The sequence below is a fragment of the Saccopteryx leptura genome, chromosome 4 (genome assembly GCF_036850995.1).
Source record: "Saccopteryx leptura isolate mSacLep1 chromosome 4, mSacLep1_pri_phased_curated, whole genome shotgun sequence".
In the NCBI taxonomy this organism is placed as follows: domain Eukaryota; kingdom Metazoa; phylum Chordata; class Mammalia; order Chiroptera; family Emballonuridae; genus Saccopteryx; species Saccopteryx leptura.
The window spans coordinates 185257120-185283725 of NC_089506.1; the positions used below are offsets into that span (position 1 = coordinate 185257120).

The 26606-nt window shown below is 38.5% G+C and overlaps 1 protein-coding gene and 1 pseudogene across 1 annotated transcript; one reads left to right on the plus strand and one right to left on the minus strand.

The window, feature by feature from the left end:
• LOC136404301 (Bardet-Biedl syndrome 5 protein homolog) overlaps nucleotides 1-285 on the minus strand; it is a 59301-nt pseudogene extending 59016 nt beyond the window's left edge.
• On the plus strand, nucleotides 268-26109 carry PRRC1 (proline rich coiled-coil 1). The gene is made up of 9 exons (XM_066382140.1): nucleotides 268-419; nucleotides 6737-6863; nucleotides 7454-7843; nucleotides 10143-10303; nucleotides 13225-13327; nucleotides 15295-15458; nucleotides 17370-17473; nucleotides 20387-20489; nucleotides 23232-26109. Exons 2-9 carry the CDS (start codon nucleotides 6758-6760, stop codon nucleotides 23439-23441), a joined length of 1341 nt encoding a protein of 446 aa, XP_066238237.1. The 5' UTR covers nucleotides 268-419; nucleotides 6737-6757; the 3' UTR covers nucleotides 23442-26109.
• The last annotated feature ends 497 nt before the right edge of the window (nucleotides 26110-26606 follow it).

Consider the following 26606-nt stretch of genomic DNA (forward strand, 5'->3'; position numbering starts at 1 on the left):
ACAGGATAAGTGAGCTACTAGTAGTAATAAGGGTGTCATTCTAGCATGTTTGGGTTGTGGAAGGGCAAGGAGGGCAGTTCTGGAGAATGCTTCTGGAGAAATATAGCGCCAGGTCTGGGCGGGCAGGACATCAGGACCAAAGTACTGTATACTCAGACAGGTTTGACCAGAGGTCTGGGGGCGGGGCAAGCGGGGAAGGGCGGGGCTCCCGGCGAGTGGGGCGGGGCTAGTGGGGCAGCACGCGGCTACGTGGCAGACGCAGGGGCATGCGCTGCCGGTGGCCATCTTGGAGGCGGGGACGCGCGGAGGGAAGCGTTGTGTGTATCTTTCTCGTCTTCTCCGAGCTGTAACCTTAGCACCCCGACTTCCCTGTCCCCTACTTTTCAGCTGCCGGGCAGGCACTGTCTCCGGTCCCTCTGGTGAGCGTCAGCCTGGGAGCAACGCGGGTGCATGCCGGGGTGACGGTGGGATGGGGTGCCGGCTCCGAAGCCGGGCGCCGAGGGGCGCAGTCCCTGCAAGGTGGGCGGGCCGGCCAGCCGGCAGGCGCAGCGGTAGGCGAGGGTCTTGAGGGACCCCGCAGTGGTTCATTCCCGGAGCCGGCCGCGGGAGCGTGCAGGGTGTAGCTCCGGTGCCAGTGCGCTTCGCGAGCCAAGCCGCGGGGTGTACTGTGGGCGCATCTCGGGGGTATTGTCCCGGCACTTCGCTCTTGTCCGAGCCTGGCGCCCCTGGCCCTTTGGCTCCACCTTCCAGCGTGCTGGCTTTCGGGGTCGAGACCAGCGGCTGCCGCACCCTGACCTTAGCCCAGCCCAGCCCAGCCTGGCCTGGAGACGTGGCAGTGCCTATGGGGAGGCCTCTGTCTCCGTTAACAGGATTTCGGCCGCTCCCGCCTTGGCTGGGTCAACAAACGGATCGGCAGTGGGAAGTAGCTTATCTTCCCGTAGGTTCAGTGCCTAACACCACACTGGGGAACTTTTGTACTGTGCTTTGTTAGTTCCTGGGACCTATTTTAGGCCAATTTACAGGGTAGCCCATATATATATATCTATCTCAAATAGGCAGAATTTATATCTAAGAGACTTTTTGTCATTCAAAGTAGTCTTTGGGGACACCGTGTACATTTGGCATTGCATTCGTCTGTCCGACCCTGTTTTATTAAGTGAAGATGTATGGGAAGTTTTTGGGAGCCATAGCTGAGCATGCAGACAGAAACTCAGACTCTGCTCCCTCGCTGGTAATAGAGACCATCTTTTGCACCAGTAGTACATAAACAGTCATTTCTTTTACGGTTATCAAAGCTCCATTATTCCATTTCTTGTATCCTTGTAAATAGCCATCCACTTTAATGTTGATACATGAATATTACTTTTTGTGCCCACACCTGAGCGCTAAAACTTTTACCCACTCTGACACTTCACTGTTATTTTATAACAATACCTTTTCTTTCGTAGAGGTATTACATTTATATATATATATATAAAATTTATCCTATGTTGTCATTAAGCCAGTTCTCAAATAGTACAGCTTTCAAGGGTTGAAACAAATTGACCAATTCTTCCATGTTAAGGGTTGTATTCAGTGTGCAAGTTATTTTGCCAACACATTTGTTAATGTTGGGGATGAGGATGATCTTTAAATATTTCTTCCACTAGCCACCTTAAGGACTTGGTAACATCTGTAGTAGGAAATGAATAAGTAATAAAACAAAGGGAAGATGCCTCACCTCCCACTCCTTAGTCCAGTTCAGACTGACTTCTGTCTCCACTTCCATGGAAACATCTCTTACTACATTAAGAAATCCGTTGAATTTTTCAGAAATCAATCCTTTATGGCATCTCTGCAGATTTTGATGCAGTTGCTTGTTTCTGCCTTGGAACACTGGCTTTTGGACACCACAGTCTTCCTGGTTTTCTTCGTATCTTTCTGGTCATCTCATGTTCTTCTCTGTACCCATGTCTTCTGCCTGTCTGTTCTTCAGGATTGGATGGTTCGTCTCTTTTCACTCTGTATTCGCTTCTTCATCTCATTTAGAACATGACTTTAGAGACTATGAGTCAACTGAAGGAACCCATACTTATGTGTTTTGTAAGCTGCAGACCAAGTTATTGTCTTTCCTTGGATGTTTCAAGGGGCTTAAATTCAACATGCCCAGTATAGAACTCCATTACCCATGCCCCAGAGACATTAAATGAATACCTTAACCTAGGGGTTGGGAACCTTTTTGGCTGAGAGAGCCATGAACGCCACTTATTTATTTATTTATTTTGTATTTTTTGAAGCTGGAAACGGGGAGAGAGAGTCAGACAGACTCTGCATGCGCCCGACCGAGATCCACCCGGCACGCCCACCAGGGGGCGACGCTCTGCCCTCTGCCCACCAGGGGGCGATGCTCTGCTCCTCCGGGGCGTCGCTCTGTTGCAACCAGAGCCACTCCAGCGCCTGGGGCAGAGGCCAAGGAACCATCCTCAGTGCCGGGGCCATCTTTGCTCCAATGGAGCCTCACTGCGGGAGGGGAAGAGAGAGACAGAGAGGAAGGAGAGGGGGAGGGGTGGAGAAGCAGATGGGCGCTTCTCCTGTGTGCCCTGGCCGGGAATCGAACCTGGGACTTCTGCACGCCAGGCCGACGCTCCACCACTGAGCCAACCGGCCAGGGCCAACACCACATATTTTAAAATGTAATTCCATGAGAGCCATACAGTGACCCGTGTATGTTATGCATTATCCAATAAAAATTTGGTGTTCCGGAGGACAGCTGTGATTGGCTCCATCCACCCGCAACCATGAACATGAACAGTAGGAAATGAATGGATTGTCATACATGAGAATGTTTTATATTTTTAACATTATTTTTTTATTAAAGATTTATCTGTGAGCCAGATGCAGCCATCAAAAGAGCCACATCTGGCTCATGAGCCATAGGTTCCTGACCCCTGCCTTAACCTTTTCCAGTGTTCCCTAAGTGAATGATACCACCATCTCTATCCAGTTGTGCAAGTCAAACATCTTCCTGCCATTGCCCCATATCCAGTATATCACTAAGTCTTGCCACCTAAACATTTCTTGAATCTACTCTTATCCATCTCCACTATTACCACCTTAGTCTAAGCCAAAGTTTTTCAACCTTGGCATTATTGATATAGGAGCCAGACAATTTTTTCTTATGGGGGCTGAGGATAGCTTGGTTGGTTGAGCATGTCAGGCTCAGGCACTAAAAGTAGCTTGGTTGATTTGAGCTTCAGCCCCAGACGGGTTGCTGGGTGGATCCTGGTCGCGGTGCATGTGGGAGTCTGTGTCACTATCTCCTCTCCTCTCATTTAAAAAATAAATAAATAGAATAAAATAAGAACAGATGAAATCCAAATAAGGTCTATAGTTTAGTTGCTAGTATTGTACCACTGTTAATTTCTTAGATTTAGTCATTGTACTATAGTTACATAAGATGCTACTATTGGGAGAAGCTCGGTTAAGGGTACCCGTGATCTCTTTTATTTTTGCATCTTCCTGTCAATATAAAATTTCTTCAAAAAGTTATTCAAAAAATATCACTTCCAGCTTAAATGCTCTCTAGTGACCTTCTGTCTTTTAAAAACCCAGTTCTATAACCTGGCTTATAAGGTTCAACACGGCCTTATGCCTCCAGCCCTCATTCTTTTCTGTTCTGTGCCACATGGGTTTTTTTGAATATGTCTTATTCTGTTTACCTCATTAGGGCCTTTATACCTCCTATACATTCACTTTTTTTTGGAATTTGACCTTACCTCCTTTCCCTTGCCTAATTAAATTATGCACATTCTTCAGATCATTGGGGACCCTTTGCTGACCTTCATGTCAAAATCATATTCCTATCAAACAGACCATTCTTACACTCAGAGCACAGAATTCAGGCTACAATTCATTGTACACTGGTATTATTCTTTGAGTGTCTCCTGGACTAGACTGTTAAGTGTCCCGTTTCTGTGTCCATTGTTTTCCAGAGGCAGCAAACTGCTTGGCAAGCAGTCGACCTCACTGCTAAATAAGTAAACGCATCAAAAACAAATTTTGTGTATTCAGAGGTTTTGAGTTTATGCTAGAGACAGGCTTGAAAATTTTTCAATTTTAAAGGAATTTTCAGTATTTTCTAATCATTATCATCTGTTAACCCAGGCATGGCCAACATATGGCCCGTGGGCTGGATCCGACCCTCGAAATGAGTTTATGCGGCCCGCAATTAAATTTTTAATATTCTCCACACAACACACTGTGGAAATGAAATAAGTGGTACTTTTAAATCGTTATACATAAACTACTATATCTAACCATTATACAACAGTGAAAGTTAGTCTCAGCTACTCAGAAGCGGAAGCATCTTTGATTATTGGAAATCGAGATATTTAAGAAGATAGTGGTATGCAGAAAAGAATTCCACATGTGACTGACTAATCTAGGGTTAACTTCCAATAATTGGTCGAATGGATTCGCTATACTTCATTTTTTAAAAAAATTCCATTATAAAGATTTACAACTTTTGTACTCGTCTGTGCAATTTTTATAAGCAATTGAATAATGGGAAATACGGAAATTTTTAAAAACTTGCCAAGGAATATTTAGTAATCTTCAGCTCAACTTATATTTATGAACAAACTTTTTCTTTAATGAATCTAAATAAAAGTACAAGATCAAGATTGAGTGATTTACATTTGGAGGCTGTGTTAAGAATAGCTACTACAAGTATAGAGCCAGATACAGTGGTACCTTGAGATAGGAATTTAATTCATTCTGTAACCGAGCTGGTAAGTCAGTCACCTCATATACATAAACTACGATATCTAACGGGTCTAGTATCAAACTGCCGATACTGGACCCGTGCGCCAACACGCCAACTAGCAGAAGCTTCCCGAATCACGACTTACATCGGAATTTCGCTTGGTTCTCAAACAAAAATACAGACTGAATCGCAGCTCGTATCTTAAAAAATTTGTATGTTGGTCTGTTTGTATCTCAAGGTACCTCTGTATTAAAAAAATAATAGGCCGTGCAAAGCACCTCAACACGTCACATTAGTTTTTTTGATAATTTGTTTTACTAAATTACTTACATTTATTCATAAACAAATTACATAATAAAATTTTGTTTACTTAAATGAATCATTTTTGTATTTAACATTTTTTATTTTAATATTTCGTCCAGCCCATGAAAAATTTTCTTTCTAATCTGGCCCGGAGGCAAAAACTGTTGGCCACACCTGTGTTAACCCCTCATGTCTAGTGGCATTTTTTCTATAGTTAACTTTTCTAAAACCCAAGACATGCACTGCTCACAATAATTAGGGGATCAGGGAACATGCAGATACTCCAGTACTTTCAGCTTTTTGTATAGTGCATTTTCACCAATGAAATAAAAGTTGGTTTTGCATTTCATTTGCATAATTGAACAATTTTCTTTAACTTGTTTGCTTTTCTGATGTTCTTGTTTAATAAAAAAATATCAAATGCTTTTTTATCGTTTCATATTTTTTGAATTATCCCCTAATTTTTGTGAGTAGTATATCATTTAGCCATTAGTGGGTGTGTTTTAGAATGTGAGGAAAACAGAGAATTGAACACATTTTATTATTATTTAATGTTAAAAGGAGCTTGATGGGGAAAGAGGAAGTGTTTCAAAATTATTTTTATTTTAAATGTAATGATGACTGAAACTAGATATAAATCTAACATTTATATGGCAGAAAGTAAACTAATAATTTTCTATGAAATATATTGAATAGTTAATTACATAGTTAACATAAAATCATGATTAATTATATAGTTCAGATAAAATTATTTCCCAGTAATAAGTATGTGTATGAAAATGTTACAGGTTGTTTGAGTATTTAACATTCTCACAGACTGCTTTTTTTTAGAAGTTTTGGCAGACCTTTTATCTGGAAATAAAAGTGGTATTAAAAACATAGAGACATTTTTCTTTTTTCTTTTTTGTATTTTTCTGAAGTGAGAAGCAGGGAGGCAGACAGACAGACTCCCGCATGTGCCGGATCGGGATCCACCTGGCACGGCCACTAGAGGGACAATGCTCTATCCATCTGGGCTGTTGCTCCGTCTAGCGCAGGGGTTGGGAAAGTTTTTGGTTGAGAGAGCCATGAACGCCACATATTTTAAAATGTAATTCTGTGAGAGCCATACAATGACCCGTGTACGTTAAGCATTATCCAATAAAAATTTGGTGTTGTCCTGGAGGAAAGCTGTGATTGGCTCCAGCCACCCACAACCTTGAACATGAGCAGTAGGAAATGAATGGATTGTAATACATGAGAATGTTTTATATTTTTAACATTATTTTTCTTATTAAAGATTTGTCTATGAGCCAGATGCAGCCATCAAAAGAGCCACATTTGGCTCGTTAGCCATAGGTTCCTGACCTCTGGTCTAGCGCCTGAGGCAGAGGCCATGGAGCTGTTCTGAAAGCCAGTGCCAACTTTGCTCCAGTGGAGCCTTGGCTGTGGGAGGGGAAGAGAAAGATAGAGAGAAAGGGGAGAGGGAGGGGTGGAGAAGCAGATGGGCACTTCTCCTATTGCCCTGGCCAGGAATCGAACCCAGGACTTCCACACACCGGGCTGATGCTCTACCACTGAGCCAACTGGCTAGGGCTGAGACATTGTCTTTTAATGATCATTATTTAAAATTATTCTCTAACTGTACAAGCTATAAAAATATACTTTTGACTACTGTGTAATACTTACTACATTTTTATATTTTTGCAGTATATCATAACTGGAAGAAAAATGATGGAAGAGAGTGGAATAGAGACAACACCACCCGGGACTCCTCCACCAAATCCTGCGGGACTGGCTGCTGCCACCGCGAGGTCTTCCACCCCCATTCCACTAGGTACTGGTCGTCTAGCATGAGGACAGTGAAGACACTCTTACCTTTTCTGAGTCAATGTAAAAAATAATGCATATATTAAAACTTCTCTGATATTTGCCAAGGTGAAGCAAAATTAGTATCTTCTTTAAGCACAAAGACAGTAAACATTATCTTTTGCTTTATAAAGGTAAACTTTTTATATTTAAATTGACCATAAATCATCTTTCTTAAGACAAAACCATTCCAGAAGACCTTGCCTCGTGTTCTATGACTTTGTGATGATAAACACCCTGAAACGTTTGTGAGCCTTCAGTGTGTAGGTTTCCATGCTCACATCAGCTTCATTTGATGAAAACACATCCAAGCAAACATAGAAACACAAAGTCTACTTGTGAACAATACCATAATTTAAATTTATATAACTGCTTCCTTTACTTATGGGGATTGAAAGTCATATTTATTGTTTATTTTAAATTACTTTAAAACTAATTCTTGAGATATGGTCTCTTATATTTAAAAATTTTGCAAGAAGAAAGTAATGAGATACTTTGGAAACTAAGTGAAAAGTGTTTTCAATTTTGTGGGTTTTTTTTCTCTTCCCTTTTTTCTAGCTGTAACCAGTTCTTTTTCTTCTCCAAGTGTATCGTCTGCTCAGTCCTTGCCAGCACACGCATACTCTACCCCTCAGCCATCCCTGCCTCCTGTGAGCCTGTCAGCAGCATCGCCTTTTGTGCCCCCTTCACCAGTTCCTAATGCTCCCCCACTTGTTACTGCTGCACCTCCCTCTGCTCCTCCACCAGCAGCTCCTGCCTTCACCAGCCCCCCTGTACCCCACTTCCCAGCCTCACCTTCTGCCCCAAGTACTCTTCCATCTGTGCCCCCTGTGGGTCCTCCTACCTCAGGATTTTCGGTTGGTTCCGCCTATGACATTACAAGGGGCCATGCAGGAAGAGCTCCCCAGACACCCTTGATGCCATCATTTTCTGCACCTCCAGTAACAGGTAATTCTTTCTTGATACCTGAAATAAATGGCTATACTTAACTCTTTTTTTTAAATAACAGCTTTATCATTATATAATTTATATACCACATTACTCTCACATTTAAAGTGTACATATGGTTTATTATTTGTTAATGTATTTACAGAGTTATGCACCCGTCACCGCAATTAATTTTAGAACCTTTAAATCACCTCCTCACCCCAAATGAAACCACACATAACTACTAGTAGTCACTCCTTACTTTTTCCTGTATTCTCACGGCCCTAAGCCACCACTAATCTACTTTCTGTCTCTCTAAATTTGCCTATTTCGGACATTTCATGTTAATGGAATATTTTATAATGAATGGCCTTGCATAATGGACCTCTTTCATTTACCATAAAGTATGCATCAGCTCTTAATTTCTTTTTACGGCTGGATAATAATCCATTGAATGGATATACCACAGTTTGTTGATTCAGCTCATCAGCGGGTTTCCACTTTTTTGGCTATTATGAATACTGCTTCTATGAACATCTGTGTAAAAGTTTCTGTGTGGACATATTTTCACTTATCTTGCGTATGTACATCGCGTGGAATTGCTGACCATAACTGCAGGGCTACTTTCCAAAGAAGTTCTCTCACCAGCAGTGTACGAAGCTTTCAGTTTCTCTGCACTAACGTTTTAAACTCATTTCTTTGACATCCTGAGTTTCCTATTCTCATGTTTTTGCCATTTAAAATTTTAAAACAAAGCTGATATAACTTAGTATATGATTTTTATAGTTGTAAAACTTAGTAGTCCGTGATTAGTATATGGAATATCAGACAAAATTCCAAAATTTTGTTTTAACATTTTTTGCACTTATAGAGAAACATCAAGGTAAAATTTGAAAGTTTTTAAAACTTTACTGAAAAAATTATCAGGGCTGAATGGCCTGACCAGGCTGTGGCGCAGTGGATAGAGCATCAGACTGGGACACAGAGGACCCAGGTTTGAAACCCCAAGGTCGCTGGCTTGAGTGCCAGTTCATCCGGCTTGAGCCGCAGGCTCACCAGCCTGAGTGCAGGGTGGCTGGCTTGAGCAAGGGGTCACTCGCTCTGCTGTAGCCCCCCGTCCCCATCAAGGCACATATGAGAAAGCAATCAATGAACAACTAAGGAGCCACAATGAAGAATTGATGCTTCTCATCTCTCTCCCTTCCTGCCTGTCTGTCCCTGTCTGTCCCTTTCTCTTTCTCTGTCACCAAAAAAGAAAAACAAAAACAAAATTATCTAGGCTGAATGATCCAGAGAGTAGTTATATTTAGCCAAATAAAAATTCAAAACCAAATAAAAGTTAATGTGTGCTGTAAGTTGGTGATATTGGGCCATTTCCTTTTCTAGGTCAGCTATACCTACTATTGGTCTCATTGGATTGGTTGTTGGAAACCAGTATCAAGACTTCATCCATGTCATTTTCTGCCTGTTGTTTCTCATTTTAGGAAAGGAAGCAACTTTGTTGTAATTTTTATTATCCAACTTTGTGTATCTACCTTTACAAATAAAATTTTATGCAGAGGACAAGTATTATACTCATGTTTATGTATATGTGAATTTTCTTTTTCAGTTAAAAATAGGGTATATAGAATATATGTACTGATTGCTGTGTCTTTTATATGATAGGCTTGGTGCTCACATCAATTATTTTTACGCATTAAAGAGATTAGAACTGTCCCTGGCCAGCTGGCTCAATGGACAGAGTGTTGGCCTGGTGAATGGACGTCCTGGTTTTGATTCCTGGTCAGGGCACACAAGAGAAGAGACATTCTGCTTCTTTCCCCCTCTCTCTTTCCATCTTTGCCTGCAGCCAGTGGATTGATTGGTTTGAGCATTGCCCCAGGTGCTGTGGAGAGCTTAGTGGTCTGAGTGTCAGGGTCAGCCTCAGGTGCTAAAAATAGCATGGTTGATTTGAGCATTGGCCCAAGATGGGTTGCTGGGTAGATCCCCGCTGGGGTGCATGTGAGAGTCTTGCCTTACTATCTCCCCTCCTTTCACTTAAAAAAGAGATTAGAACTAGTTTTCCATATCCTAGTGCTAAATACTATTTTTTGATTATTACATTTTGTCCTTTTTTTCAGAACAGTAAGTGTAAGCCTATGAAAAAGAAGTTCCTTTTTTGGAATAGGTTTATGTTGTTTGAGTTCATAACTCAATCTTGAAATGCCTGGGTATATAATTACATTATCTAAGCTGTTTTAAAATATATTATATCATCTCTTTATAGGAAATAGTTTGTGTAGTAAGTTAAATATATTAACATTTTTTTGCCATTAACTAGGTATTTTGCCAGCCCCCATTACTCAGCAAGCCGGTTTGACGTCTCTGGCCCAGGGAACTGGAACCACTTCAGCTATTACTTTTCCAGAGGAACAAGAAGATCCTAGAATTGTTAGAGTTCAGGATGAAGTGTCTGCTGGTGGGCTCTGGGGGTTTATTAAGGTAAGCTGTATGTATTTTTAAAACCATGATTAATTTTTAAATTGTGAAACTTATAGATGTTTATTAGAATTTTGAAAATACAAAATGGTGTAAGGAAAAGAATCCTTTTTCTTTTACCAGTTTTCAGTGGTTTCTCTCAATCTTTTGTATGTGCATATCTATGTAATGTATCTCTTTTTATAAAAAATCAGGTGTGGTAGTGACATGTGGACACACACTATTTTGTGTCTTTTGTTTATCCTTGCCTCGCACATATCAGTCACATCTTCTAGCCGGAAATGAGCTTCGGAGGTCTTCTTTCTCGCTGCTTTTCTCTACGTGCCATTGCATTTATTTCCCGTATTTTATTTTGCTAATGTGCTTTGGCGTTTTCTAATTGTAGTTCTTGTCAATAAAACTATGGTGAGCATGCTTATATACAGATCTTTATGTTCATGTCTGCTTTATGAGAAGTAATTTCTGATAAATAGTAGAGTGAACATTTTAAAAATTACTGATACATATTGCTGTCCAGGAAGGTTATACCAAAAAAGACTATTACAGCACTTTTCACTTTGTTAGCACTGATTAATTAACTTGAAATACGATCTTTTTTAATTTTATAGGAAAAAAATACCTTGTTTTAATTTGCATTTCTTTATTACTGAATTTGAACATTTTTTTTCACATTTCTTTTGCCATTTAAAGGTTTTCTTTTGTGAATTTGCTATTCATGTTTTTTGCTTTGATTTGGAATGATTTTCTTAATTTATAAGAGCTCATATTATAGTAAGAATATTTTGTTATATGCTATTATGTTGTAGTTTTCTTCATTTTAACCTAACATTTTAATTTTACTGTGTTTTTTTAACACAAAAGCTTCTAAATTTTCAAGACTTGTTCTATCAGTCATTTTTCTTTTCAGTTTTTTTATGATAAAAATGACTTTTTTCTACCACAATATATGGTAAACATTTTTTTTGATATCTTCTAATTCTTTTATGTTTTTTTACACTTAACCAATTTAATGTAGCTGATACTTCATTATATGGGGTTGAAGTCAATTTTAGTTTTTTTTTCAACCACTTAATCAAATATTTCAATATAATATTCCAATGATTTGATATGACATCTTTATCTTAGTTACTGAATTGTGGGTTAATGTTAGTCTAGGCTGTGTATTCTATTCCACTGCTTTGTCTGTCCTTGCAATAGTACTACATCATTTTAATTCTTGTAAACTATTTTAATATTTATTGAAAGCCTACTGTGTGCTGATGTGGGGATGCTCATTGATGAGTAAGCTAGGTCAGTTTCAAGTCTGTATTTATAAAGACACATTAAAATTTGGTTGTATATGTTTGCCAATTTTTCTTTACTATCTTTTGCCATTTTTTGATGAATTTTGGAATTGCTCTGTCAAGCTCTTCCCATCGCCCCCCAATATTCTGCTGATGGTTTGCCTGCATTTGTATATTAAACGTTTTTATATTACTAGATGGTTAATTGATTTACTACATTTTTCATGTCTTATGAAGATGACATTTTTCTAAGCTGGTTTTTTAATATCTCTCTCTGGTTTTTAAAGATTTTCTTTATATAAGGACTATTACTTCCTTTTCTTGTTGAGAGCATGTCAGTTATCAGTTGAAATGCCCAGTTTAGCTCCACAGGTCTTGTGATTAACTCTTCTGATAGTCAGCAAAAGGTTGACAGTCTTAACTGTCAGTGTTAACAAACTTATCTGCTTTTCTGAGTAACCTTGGTTTAGTGATAGATTGGAAGAGGCAGAATCATGTTTGTTAGCCAGGTGCCATCTTGGAGACATTGCTCTCTAGTATTTTTTACCACAGGACAAGAATAGCATAAGAAGGAAGTACTCAGACCTGGTTCCTTCTGTCTAGTAGTGTGGTTTTAAAAATTAGCTGGGTACAAGGCCTATTCTGGGATCACTTTGTAAGTTATATCAATATAAATATTTAGTCACTGTGTTATACACCTGAAACTAATATAATATTGAATGCTAACACTAGTTGAAAGAAAATAGAAAAGAATGCAGAGGATTAAAAGGGAGAATTTGGGAATTAATAAAACCAGAAACAGGAACTAGGAAAAAGAAGAAACCAGTAGAACATAGAGAATATTTTATATTAAGGCTGTGATTTTCAACCTTGTTCATCTCATGGCATACATAAACTAATTACTAAAATTCTGTGGCACACCAAAAAAATATTTTGCCAATCTGACAAAAGAAAAATAGATATAATTTTGATTCATTCACACTAGATGGCTATTGTTGTGTTGGCTGTTGTCATTTTTTATCTAACATTCTAAGGGAAAAGAGGTAAGTGCCCCTGACTAAATAGTGAGGCATTGTATGTTATAAAACTTCTGTGGCACACCTCTTGAAAATTACTGTATTAGAGTAATAGGTAACTGTTTTGGGGAATAAATAGGAGAAATATTTTTACTATATTTTTTTAAGGAACAAACTGTGGGTCTATAAAGACATCTGATCCCAGTCTTTATTTGGGACCTTCATGGGCAAGTTTTACCTAGTCTTTCATATAAGTAAATGGAAATGAATTGAAATAATATATACTTAGAAATGAAGTAAATACACAGACACACACACACACAGACACACACACACAGATACACACACACACACACACACACACACATGCAAGGTACATAGTCCCATACCAGTGCAACTCAAAGTGTGGTCTGCAGACTGTGGGTCTATGATAGGTAAGAGAAATTGAGAGTAAGTGTTTTAAAACTTAATAGAAATTTAATATCGCCATAACCTTGTTTTTCTTATATTTACAAAAGTACCAGTCTGTGATGTATTAGAAACTTAAATAATTTCTTTCATTATCAGGTGAGCATGGTGGTCTTTGTGGAGAATGGGTATTTTTATGTTGATTTATTTTATGCAGGGTGTAGCTGGGAATCCTGTGGTGAAATCTGTGCTTGATAAAACAAAACATTCCGTCGAAAGCATGATTACGACGCTGGACCCTGGCATGGCTCCATATATCAGTGCGTACTTCAGATAGATTGGCATCTGCCATATCTTTTTTAAGTGCATGCCAGTGTCAGCCACTAATTGTAATTCCACAGGTCCTATAGTCAGTGAAAATCCTCTTATACTCTTTTTTTTGTGTGACAGAGACAGTGAGAGGGACAGACAGAGACAGACAGACAGGAAGGGAGAGAGATGAGAAGCATCAATTCTTCATTGCGTCACCGTAGTTCTTTCTCATATGTGCCTTGACTAGGGCACTACAGCAGACCAAGTGACCCCTTGCTCAAGCCAGCGACCTTGGGCTCAAGCTGGTGACCCTTGCTCAAACCAGATGAGCCCATGCGCAAGCCAGTAACCTTGGGGTTTCGAACCTGGGTCCTCCGCATCCTGGTCCAAGGCTCTATCCACTGCACCACCACCTGGCCAGGCAAATCCTCTTATATTCTTATATTATGTTGATTATCAAGTCTCAGTTTTGGTATATTTAATACATTTTTTTCTTAGTCACCATTAAATGCATTTTGAAAACTCCTCAGAAAAACTCAGAGGAGTAAAAAGATATGAATTTTTAGGAGCATACTTAATGATTTTAAATGTAAATGTAGTTAGTGTTGCTTTATAAGACTTTTGCTTTGTTCACTGTTTATATTTGAAGTGATGCTTAGTTAATATTTGGTTTTAACATTTCTCCAGTTTTCTATTTTAAATAAGTGTGTTTATGCTTAACTCAGTAATAATACATTAGAGGAAGTTAATCTATTTATGAATAATGTCTGATTACTAGGCTTGTTGTGAAAGCTTCTTTAACCACTTATGAATCCTCATTACCGAGGATCCTCTAGACCAGTGGTAGTCAACCTGGTCCTACCGCCCACTAGTGGGCGTTCCAGCTTTCATGGTGGGTGGTAGCAGAGCAACCAAAGTATAAATAAAAAGATAGATTTAACTATAGTAAGTTGTTTTATAAAGATTTATTCTGCCAAACTTAGCGAAAATGCGACATAAAGTACTTGGTAAGTAATTATTATTATATGCTTTAACTTGCTGTAACTCTGCTTTATAAATTTTATAAAGTAAAGTTACTTCCCTACTTTATAAATCACCATTACTGTGGAACCGGTGGGTGGTTAGAAAATTTTACTACTAACAGAGATACAAAAGTGGGTGGTAGTTATAAAAAGGTTGACTATCCATGCTCTAGACCAGGGGTCTCAAACTCAACTCAGCATATGGGCCGCAGAGCAAGATCACAGCCATTCGGCGGGCCGCACTAGGTCTACAAAAGGCAACTGTTACGCAACACTTTTCAGTGTCAGAAAACGACCAGAAACTGTAGTTCGCATCACAACTGCTGTTAACTAAGCTAATATATAACTAGGATGCTAGAGAAATGAAAAATACAAGTAGGCCCCTAGGCTTACTTAATTTCTTCCAAAATATTTTGAACTTCGTGGATTAGTCTGCGGGCCGCACAAAATTGTTCGGCGGGCCGCGAGTTTGAGACCCCTGCTCTAGACAGTTGATGTTGACATGCTGTCTGCCATTTGATTTCCAGTATACCGTATTTCCCCGTGTATAAGACGCACCTTTTCCGAAAAATTTGGGGTCTAAAAACTGGGTCTGTTGTACAGTGGTTGTAGTTTTTTTTTACTTGCATTTCCCTTTTTTCGTGCTTGTTTTTGTGCTCATTGTTGAAGACAGTGATTCATCTTCAGACACAGACGAGGACAAGCTAATGGATGGGAGTTTTGACAGTGATGAGGAGTTGTATGAATTTTATGATGAATAAAATTTGAATTTTTAATAACTATGTAATACATTTTTAAAATTTCAAGTCCCAAAATTAAGGTGTGTCTTATACATGGGAGCATCTTATATGGGGAAATACAGTACATCATTTTGTAAAAAAATATCATTTAGCAGTATCAGTGACCGATTATTATTTTAATTTGGAATTGAAATTTTCTTCTGGTCTTTGTAGAATCTGGAGGTGAACTGGATATTTTAGTGACCTCAAATAAAGAAGTAAAAGTTGCTGCTGTCCGAGATGCCTTCCAGGAGGTCTTCGGCTTAGCGGTGGTTATGGGGGAAGCTGCTCAGTCGAATATTGCCCCACAACCAGTGGGCTATGCAGCTGGATTAAAGGTGAGTAAGAGAAGACTTTCAGGGTATAGAACTTGACAGTTAATTTTTTCATAATTGTAATAATCCTGTGGTTTGTGTGGAGCTAATTGGGTTTTACATAATGAAATAGCTTGGTTTTAATTAAAGAACTTGGTAGTATTATGAAGAAATGGTGCAGTTTTAATTTAAAGAAAACCTAAGGTGGGTTTTGATTATTGGGGAAAGGGAGGAAACACATGCAGAAAGCACAGAAAGAAGATGCTTCTAAAAGAGATTCTAACCCAATCTTAACATTAACATCTGAACATAATTACTGAAGATATAATAACTGTGGAGTCCCATAGGCTTTTTATTACTATCACTGTTAATATACTTAGTATTTCTTCAGAATTAGGTTCTAGTTACAGCATGTTTGCCAGCCGGTCAATACATAACTTTGTTTTATGTCTGCTTCTGTTTAAATCCACCTTAATGTATACATAGCTGAACATTAAATTCTCACAGCTAACAGTATTATAACTAATGCCTAAATAGGGCTTATCTAACACACATCTTTTCTCCATAATGAACATCAGTCTTTGCTTAGGAACACCAGACAGCACTAGGGAGCCATTTTACAACAGCAGTCACCAAGGAAAAGCACAACGGAAAAACATACCACTGAATACTTTATTGAATGCCAATCATAGTTATGACCATTGTTAAATAGCTTATATTTAATAAATACAGGTATTGTTAATATCTACAAGCATTTACTTAATTCCATAAAATTTTAATTCCTGTAAACTGAGTCTCTTAGTTTAAGTTCTTAGAGTACAGGGTAAGCACCAGGGGCCTTTGTGTATCTTAATTTTGTTCCAACATAATTACTTCAGCATGGACTCTATGCTACCTGATTCTGACCTCCTATACAAATGGAAAATAAAGGCAAAATTCCATTCTCAAAACATTGGTAGGGAGTAATATTAAAATTTCTGTCAATGTGACTTCAAAAGATGCTACATTTAATTATTGTCAATGTAACCCTCTCTTCATTTTCTTTTCTGGATTCTGTAAAAAACGTTTTTAAAATTGTCTACCCAGGTGATTGGCACCTATCTCTTACAGGTGCTAATCAATTTCAGTTAAATACTTTTTGATGGTTATGAAGTATATAAAAGTCCAATATTTTAGTGTACAAAGAAATGAACAAACTTAGTCTGTGTTCCCTGGAATCATAAAATTTAGGGATAGTTTGTTGTAGTGCACCCCTGAGATATCACCTTCAGAGAGTTAGGGATCAGTCTCTATAAAGATCCTACTAATCCCCTAATAGTTTTTAATATTCTACTAAAAGATATATTTATGATTTTGATTTATCTGTATAGTGTTTGCAGCCCCTCAGTTTTGTTTCATTAATGATAATATTCCTGAATAAGCTGTAGTGTAATGTATGTATTTCCATTTTTTAAAAAACTTATTTTGGTGCATACTTTAAGGTTATATTTAAAGGGAATCAGAAGAAAAAATAAACATATGTACCATTGATATGATTATCTACTGAAAAACTACTGGGATTAATTAAAGATTTTTATTCAGTAAGAGAACCCGTTGCTAGATTAACATTAAAAAAACACATCCTTTTCTTATACTAGTAATAACCATTTAGAACATAGAATATAAAAATAGATCCATTTCCTCATAGCAACCAAAATAATACATGTTAGAATATGTTAGAATGTATAATCCAAACTGTTAATACTGAGAGGAACACAATTGGACTTTTTCATTTTGTCTTCTGTGTCATTTGAATGTTTATAACAAGTATATATATATATATATATATATATATATATATTTGTGTAAATGTATACATGAATTGCTTATTTATAAATTAGTATATTTAATATGGGATGATTTGCAGTGGTTTCTAGCCTATACTGTTTTGTTCAGGGTGCCCAAGAACGGATAGATACCTTGCGTCGAACTGGAGTGATCCATGAGAAACAGGTTGCTGTGTCAGTAGAAAACTTCATTGCAGAATTGCTACCTGACAAGTAAGAGGCTTGTTTTATTTTTCTTTAAACAGGTACAAATTTTCATTCTTGTAATGAGAACTCTTAAGATCTTTCTTAGCAACTTTCAAATATACAATACAGTATTATTAACAGCCAGCTGCACAGAGCATCCTCATGACTTACTTTATAACTGGAAATTTGAACCTTTGATCACCTTCACTCATTTCATACACACCCCTACCTCCAGCCTTGGGCAGTCACCAGTCTTTCTCTGTAGCTCTTGAGTTTCTTTTTTGTGTGTGTGTGACAGAGACAGAGAGAGGGACAGATAGGGACAGACAGGCTAGAAGAGAGAGAGATGAGAAGCATCAGTTCTTCATAGTAGCACTTTAGTTGTTCATTGATTGCTTTCTCATATATTCCTTGACCAGGGTGTTACAGCTGAGCCTGTGACCCCTTGCTCAAGCCAGTGACCTCAGGCTCAAGCTGGTGAGCCTTGCTCTAACCAGATGAGCCCACGCTCAAGCCGGCGACCTTGGGGTTTTGAACCTGGGTTCTCTACATCCTAGTCTGATGCTCTATCCACTGTACCACCACCTGGTCAGGCTTGAGTTTCGTTTTTAAATTTGTTTTCAGACTCCATATATAAATCAGATTATACAATATTTGTCTTTCTCTGTCTGACTTCTCTTAGCGTACTGCCTTCAGCATCCATACATGTTGTCGTAATGGCAAGATTTCCTCCTTTTTTTTTTTTTTTTTTTGTATTTTTCTGAAGCTGGAAACGGGGAGAGACAGTCAGACAGACTCCCGCATGCACCCGACCGGGATCCACCCGGCACGCCCACCAGGGGCGACGCTCTGCCCACCAGGGGGCGATGCTCTGCCCCTCCGGGCAGTTGCTCTGCCACGACCAGAGCCACTCTAGTGCCTGGGGCAGAGGCCAAGGAGCCATACCCAGCGCCCGGGCCATCTTTGCTCCAATGGAGCCTTGGCTGCGGGAGGGGAAGAGAGAGACAGAGAGGAAGGAGGGGGGGGTTGGAGAAGCAAATGGGCACTTCTCCTATGTGCCCTGGCTGGGAATCGAACCCGGTTCCCCCGCACGCCAGGCCGATGCTCTACCGCTGAGCCAACCAGCCAGGGCCAAGATTTCCTTCTTTTTAATGGCTGAATAATATTCCTGTGTGTGTACCATAGTTTCTTTATCCATTCAACCATTAGTGGACACTTAGTTTGCTTCCATGTCTTGGCTCTTGTAAATAATTCTGCAATGAACATGGAGGTGCTTATATTTTTTTGTTAGTGTTTTATAAATAGTCAGAAGTTGAATTGCTAGTTCATGTGGTATTTCTATTTTTAATTTTTTGACACACCTCCATACTGTTTTCCATACCAATTTACATTTTCACCAACAGTGTGTAAGGGTTCCCTCTTTTCTCCACATTTTTGCCAACAGTTATTTCTTGCCTTTTTGATAATAGCCATTCTAACAGGTGTGAAGTGATCTTACATGGATTTGTACTTTCCTAATGACCAATGATGATAACTTTTCTTGTTGGCTGAATATAAATGATAGAAATAATAGAAAATGTTCTATATTTTCTCATGACATTTTAAAAATATTATGTATGACAAACTATTTGCATGCTCAAATGAGTAAGTTTGTCTGTTGTGTTATTTGACCTCGGCCAGTGGAAGGAGACTGCCACACTTCCTTCTCCCCGGGGCAGGGGGTACTGCAAGTTCCCTCAGCCAGCAGCTCTGCAGGGAAAGACATGGAGGAGGTTTGGTCGGTGTGATAGGTATTGCAGTTTTAGGTTCATGGAGTTGAAGAGAGAGGGATATCGGGTTGACAGGTTCAGCAGCATGATAGTATTTTAGAGGACAAAGGGGACCTTGGAGTTCTTCTAATGTGTAGTCACTGTGCCCCGGAAGTCTCTATACTTCTACCTTGAATGTCTCTGTCCTGATACCAAATCCCGAGTCACTGCGATTACTCGCCACCACCTTCATCATACACAAATCATGCAAAATGAAATATTGATTAGTATACCAAAAAACTGTTCAATGTTAACCTGAAACAGTTCTAGGATATGAATATTACAGACATTTCAATACTCAGCAAAGTTGCTTATGTTACTCTGTTTGTACTTTATTCCTTTGCATATATAAATAAATATCTTAATATATTTTATATTGTTAACACTTTATTATAGCTACATATTTGTAAAAATAAGGGGATTGAACATTTTCTTGCTGCACATTCTGTTATGGCATTGCAGTTTTAGATTTATGGAGTTGAAGAGATGGGATACCCGGGTGGACAGGTCGGGAGCATGCTGGTATTCTAGAGAGCAAAGGGGACCTTGAAGTCCTAACGTGGACTCACTGGCCCCACTGTGAGCACATGTCCAGGGCGTTACTTGATTACTTCTGGTCTCATTCTTCCCCATCTTAACAAGAAAGGGAACTTTTTTTTAAATTTTTATTAATTTTAATGGTGACATCAATAAGTCAGGGTACATATATTCAAAGAAAACATGTCCAGGTTATCTTGTCATTCAATTATGTTGCATATCCATCACCCAAAGAGAGATTGTCCTCCATCACCTTCTATCTAGTTTTCTTTGTACCTCTCCCCCTCCCCTTCCCCCTCTCCCTCCTCCCCTCCCCCTGCCCTCCGTAACCACCACACTCTTGTCCATGTCTCTTAGTCTCGTTGTTATGATAAATAATTTTTTATTTATTTTTGTTGTTCACTGTTTTCTTTCTCCTCTTGGATTTAAGCCAGTGGAAATTTTATAGATTATCTCTTGAAAATTGACTATAAAAACATTTCCCTTTTGAAATCTGCCTGATATTTTATCTGAATGCTATCACTTGTTTTTTCATTTTGTCTATTCATTATAACATTTATTTCACATATAACTTGAAATTCACCATCTGTTTCAGGTGGTTTGATGTTGGTTGTTTGATCCTTGAAGACCCCGTCCATGGTATTCATCTGGAAACATTTACACAAGCTACGCCAGTGCCTTTGGAATTCGTGCAGCAGGTTGGTTTTCCGCTTTCCGTCGTGCTAGGGAAGGGAAACTTAGTGCTCTTTTCCAGCTGTCCTTGCAAAGGTGATACAGGACATGGTCTATCACTATTTTCCTCTTTTCCTCTCTCTTCTTTTTTTTAAATAATTGTGTTCTTTACCCTAAGAGAAAATGATTTACCTTTCTGTTGGTTTTATGTTTACCTTTTATTTTGTTTCCCCTCTATCTCAAATTTAATTTCCCATTACTTTCATTTCCTTTGTCTTTGTCTTTTTGTGTGTGTGTGTGTGGGGGGGGGAGGGGGATAAACAGGAAGGGAGAGATAAGAAGCATCAGTTCTTTGTTGTTGTACCTTAGTTGTTCATTGATTGCTTTCTCATATGTGCCTTGACCCCTGTGCTACACATATGACCATTGCAAAATGACAATTTTTATTTTAGTTTTAGGACTGTACATTGGAAAAAATAGGTATAATGCTCAAAGAACAAAGCATCAAACTATATATATACTAATACAATTATATATAAATAGTGAAACTTACCTTGCTAAGTAAAAATAAACTGTGTCTAATATGATCTGTTTATACACATATATACTTTAAAATCTATGTAAATGAATAGAAAAAAAAGGCCTGGAAGGATGCAGCGAACAGTGTTAACTCTGAAGAGTGGTATTCAGAGGGTGTCAGGATGTCATTTGGGTTTTTTTTCCTGTTGTCATTCCACATTTTTGTCATGAGGTTCAAAATTAAGATGGGAGCACACAGTGTGTGCTGAGATGCCTTTCTTTTATTCCTGCCGTTCAGCTGTCCTCCCTGTTTCTTTTTTATCCATCTTGAGAGTTTCAGTCTGTCTTTCCTTATTGGAGTTTTATATTTATGGGAATAGAAGTCAGCCCTTTAGAAAGTTATTTTATCAGCATGTATATTAATGAAAATCTAGAAAATACTTTATATACTTAATGCTTGTTAAAGAAATATAAAGGATTCTCCTACCCCCTCCCACAATTAAAAACTCACCTGTGCTGGATTTTAGTTGATAATATCAAATACCTTTTCCTCAAAACTGATCCTATGGCCCTAGCCGGTTGGCTCAGTGGTAGAGCGTCGGCCTGGTGTGCAGGAGTCCTGGGTTCGATTCCCGGCCAGGGCACACAGGAGAAGCGCCCATCTGCTTCTCTACCCCTCCTCCTCTCCTTCCTCTCTGTCTCTCTCTTCCCCTCCCGCAGCTAAGGCTCCATTGGAGCAAAGTTGGCCCGGGCGCTGAGGATGGCTCTTTGGCCTCTGCCTCAGGCGCTAGAATGGCTCTGGTTGCAACAGAGCGACGCCCCAGATGGGCAGAGCATCGCCCCCTGGTGGGCATGCCAGGTGGATCCTGGTTGGGCGCATGTGGGAGTCTGACTGCCTCCCCATTTCCAACTTCAGAAAAATACAAAAAAAAAAACAACAACAAAAAAAAAAACTGATCCTAGGCCTAGTGCCCTCAGTGTCACCTGCGAACTTGTTAAAAATGCAGACTCTTGGGCCCTCGCCCAGAGGTACTGAGTCACAAGATCCTCAGGGTCGTGTATGTGTCACATTTGAGAAGCACACCTGGGATAGTGTCCCTGCTGAGCGTAGTGATCTAAGTCTGCCGCGTCTCTTCTCTGGAACCTGGGGAAATACTGCAGTGTGTGTTGTGGAGGAGAAGACTTAGAGCAGGCTCCCCAGTTGCTGGGCTGTTTGCACACATTTACTCAGAAAGCATAGGGATGTACTCTTTCTCTTGGAACCTGCTGTGGAATTTCCAATTCAGTGGTCTTAGGTGGAAAAATCTGCGGTTTTCTAAAATGCTTTTTCAGAAAAAGCATCTTGGGTGATTGTAATATACAGCACATTTGGGAATAACTGTAGATCTGTTCTACATATGGATGTACTCCTGTGGACTATAGTTAACACCCTAACAGAAAAACTACATCATTCTTCGATATCAAGCAATGGGTTCATTCTTTTATTCCTGTGAAGGCGAATAAATGATTTGAGTGGGAGCGGATCAGGTATGAATGATGTAAGGATGGTTGGTGCTACCCTGGACTGGGCAGTACCTCACATGTATTAACTTATTCACATAAAAATGAAGCTTATGGGGATACTCCTCTACAAATTAATTGGACTGTTCTTTTCCAAAGTGAGTTGAAGCCTAATACGCAGTTTCCCACCTTCTAGTTGAATTGCTATTACTGTAAAGATATAATAGTTCTGTTTTAGCACTAATCTTATGAACCTTAAGTGACACTGAATGTAGAAGTAGAACTTGAGCCCTCTGACACTGAGCTCTGGTAGAGGCATTAGATTTAAGACTTAGATTATATTTGAATAACAAAATGAGCTTAATATGGACATTTTCAACAAATTAAAGGTGAGCAATGTTCTGTTATTTCATAGCTTGTAACTTCATATAGTTGGCAGCATTGACTGTGTTTCTCGGATTTGTCATCATCTATAGTAAAAGGAACCTGAAAGACTTTGAAATGTCACTGATAGGCCCTGACCAGGTAGGTCATTGGGTTAGAGTATTATCCTGATATGCCAGGGTTGTGGGTTCGATCCCTGGTCAGAGCACTTATAAGAATCAACCAATGAATATATAAATAAATGGAACAACAAATCAATGTTTCTCTTTCCTCTCTTGCTAAAAATGAATTTAAAAAATGTCTCTTACAGCTATTTCCAATGATATTTTGAATGTATTGTAAATATCTATTTTATTTTCCCATAGGCTCAAAGTCTAACTCCCCAGGACTACAATCTGAGGTGGTCAGGCCTTTTGGTGACGGTGGGCGAAGTCCTAGAAAAGAGCTTGGTAAATGTCAACCGGACTGATTGGCACGTGGCTTTCACTGGCATGTCACGTCGACAGATGATCTATGGCGCAGCCAAAGCCATAGCAGGCATGTATAAACAGCGCCTGCCCCCTAGGCCCATGTGAGAGAAGACGCACCTAGCCCACTGAGACGTCCTCACTTGGCACTTGGTGGTAAAGAAGAGATTTTACCTTCTTAGCTTGGAGAGCTTCAGTGGGCTAGCAGTTGGGGTGGCTGTCCTGCAGGCTGCAGTTATTCTTTCCCTCCAAAAGGCATAGTGTCATGTCCGTAGATGAAAAGAAAGAGAGCCTTTTTATGCTCATACAAGTTCATGTACTGTAGATCTCAAAAGAAATATATAAATATTTTTATAGGACAATTTGATACACCAAATTTGTAAGTGGCAAATTCATGTGTTAAGACATTTAACTTAATGAAATGTACTTGATTATTTAGTTTTTTAAGAAAACAACATGTTCATTGAATATTTAAAAGCATTATTTCTTTTTGTTTAGGATGAATCTCTTTGTTAGTCTTTGAAGGTTTTGTGCCTGCACATGATCTCAGATCTGATGCCAAGTGGTGTGCTCAACAATTTATCATATTTCCCTAAAACACCTACTTGTAGGGAGGTGGTGCACAATGGTGCACATTTTTATGCATATTTTAAACATGGGACAAAATAACAGAATTGGTTACTTTCTTTTTGGTTACCATGTACACACATAGTCTGAATATATCTACATTTTTTTCTTTTTTTAAAATTCTGGCATTTACAGATTTATTCTCTGAACATTAGGGTAATACAGTTTATTTTTTAATTGCTGTATGACAACTAAGTGGCAAATGATTTGAGTATTTTTTAAAATCAGAAGTATTTGGATTATTTTTGACTAATGCTATTCAGTATTTCCTAGTAAACTGACAACAGCCATTAATTTTGCTTCCATTCATATTTTCCCACTGTAATAGAGAAATGTTTGAGAGGGAATTTGTTAATAGGATTGTCTGCCTCTTATTTTTATGAAGGTTACTCACTATAAGTTTGCCTTAAACACTGCTTTTTTAACTTTGTGGCATTCTGCCTTTTTATGGAAGTTGTCAAACTCCTATATTCAATCTGGTTTATTTCATTTATTATGTTGGTACTTAGAGAAAACTTTTTTCTCCCAAATATATTTACTATTTTTGGATTTATGTAAATCAGAATTAAATTTTGTCTTATACTTTTGAACTCTATATTCAAGTTCAAATAATTTTTCAAATGTAGTTTCTTATATAAATGTAATTTATTTACTCTTCTATGCAGTTCATGTGATTTAAAAAGAATTAGCACAATCTTATAAAGGGTGTTGAAACTCTTATCCTGCACTGTCATACATGTAAGGTTTGCTTTGTATTTTTGCTGGTTTTTACCCAGGGATGAGATGAGTACTAATTTTGCAACTATGATATGTAGATGTTAATCTTCAAGCACTGTATGATGATTGTTCAGTGAAATTCAGACTTGGCTGTCATTAAAAGAGATGAAACGAGTTGTTGTGGTATAATAGGGTCAGAATAATTTTCCCCCTCATTATCTGTGTTTATAGAACAGTTCATCTATATTTTCTCCATCTTTCATGGATACGAGAAGTCTTCCTCTATCAGTTGTGTTTATCCTTTATTTTCAAAGCGATCCTTTTCTAACAGTATTTTATCATGGCATGGCCTGATGACTAATTACGATTATGGATGAAGGACGGTATTCCTGATTAAAATGTTTTTGCTACTTCCCTCCTACTATTGGAAAATTTTATAGATCCTAAAAGCAACTCATCTCTCACACACCACAGCAGCGTTAGCCAAGCAGTCTGCTCATGGTGGTGTTTCGGTGTAAGGTACCGACCATCCATTTAAGACCTCGCTTCCCTATAGCAGTCATCCAACTGCCCCTTGTCCTTTTTTCTGTCTCCTCATCTCCTTACAGCTCCCACTCTGGCGCTTCTGAGAGTGGGACTGGGGCTGTTTGCTTTTTTCTCCCTCAAGCTCCTTGGGAAAGAAAATCTGTCTTAAATACAGTCCTTCACTGCTGTTGTTTCAGTAATGTTTGCAATATTTTTTATTTTGAAGTTTTTCAAGGACGACTTAACTGAATTTTATAAGTTTGGACATGTCTGTGGTTTAGTAGCATGAAAGAAACAACAGGAAAAAATGCAGGAAGAGGAATGTAACATCAGCTTCAGTTGACAGAAATACTCAGATTATTCAGTTCAGATCCTCCTGTTAGTAAGTTTGTTCAGTAAACTGGACATGGAATTGTGCCACAGACTTCTTGAGTTGGAAAGTTTTAGGCAATACTAGTAGTTTTTTGGGACTCTTATCATTACTTTCCCATCCTTTGTTCCTCATTCTCTCGTGGATTACTAAGGTAAGCAGTTGAGATGACTGAATGTAGACAAAATTGTAGTATGATAGTAAGTATAAGTAGGTAAGAGTACAAATGAACGTGTATTATGTACATCTATTAAAATTATGCAAATTAGTTTATATACTCAGGGTCAACTCAAGTACTTTAATACGTTGTTGGATTTACTTTGTTCTTTGGCTAGAAAAACATTCTTGACAGGAATTTGTTTTGTGAAGCCAAACTTTGTGTCCTAAAAGATGTTGGGTTATGCATGAATTATTAAGAAAGTTGGATTTTTACTCCTAGAATATCGTGTTCATTTTTAAGGTACTATGGAGGATATATTGGATAAACCAATTTTGTAAGTATGTAAATATGTTATGAATAAATAATACCTCTACTTATTTCCCAGAGGTGTGTAGTGATTTTTTAAATGCTTATGCATATTAATATTATATTAGAAGGCTCCATATACCTTTTTTTGTCTAAACACCTGGCTAACCAAGAATTCTTACAGAACAGCAGTTTCATACACCATCTTTCAAATGGGAACTGGAATGTTCAAATATACTAGACTTGCTGACCTGGTCAGAGAATTAACAATATTTAGGGAGAAGACAGGAGATAGCATTAACATGTAAGAAGTTAAAGCCTATGTTCATGAGGAGACCTCTTGATTGCTGAATTTACCCTTGACCTCCACCGGTGTCATCTTTAGGGGGAGAAAAGTTTAGTTGTTAAATTTGCTATTTGGAGCCTGTAATCCCAGGAGGCAAAATTTTTGTTTTGATATGGCACAGGAAAGGAGTTCTTATGAAGGACAGTGAAATAATGGTTTGGGATTTTGTTTCTTTGCCAAAAAAACAATAATCCTATTGCCAATTGACTAGTAAAGCACCAG

Excerpts from the sequence above, each read along its gene's own strand:
- PRRC1 (XM_066382140.1), top strand. The coding sequence starts at position 6,758 with ATGATGGAAGAGAGTGGAATAGAGACAACACCACCCGGGACTCCTCCA. Across the intron at positions 6,864-7,453 it reads TTCCACCCCCATTCCACTAG|CTGTAACCAGTTCTTTTTCT; the intron begins GTACTGGTCGTC and ends CCTTTTTTCTAG. Across the intron at positions 20,490-23,231 it reads CTTTGGAATTCGTGCAGCAG|GCTCAAAGTCTAACTCCCCA; the intron begins GTTGGTTTTCCG and ends ATTTTCCCATAG.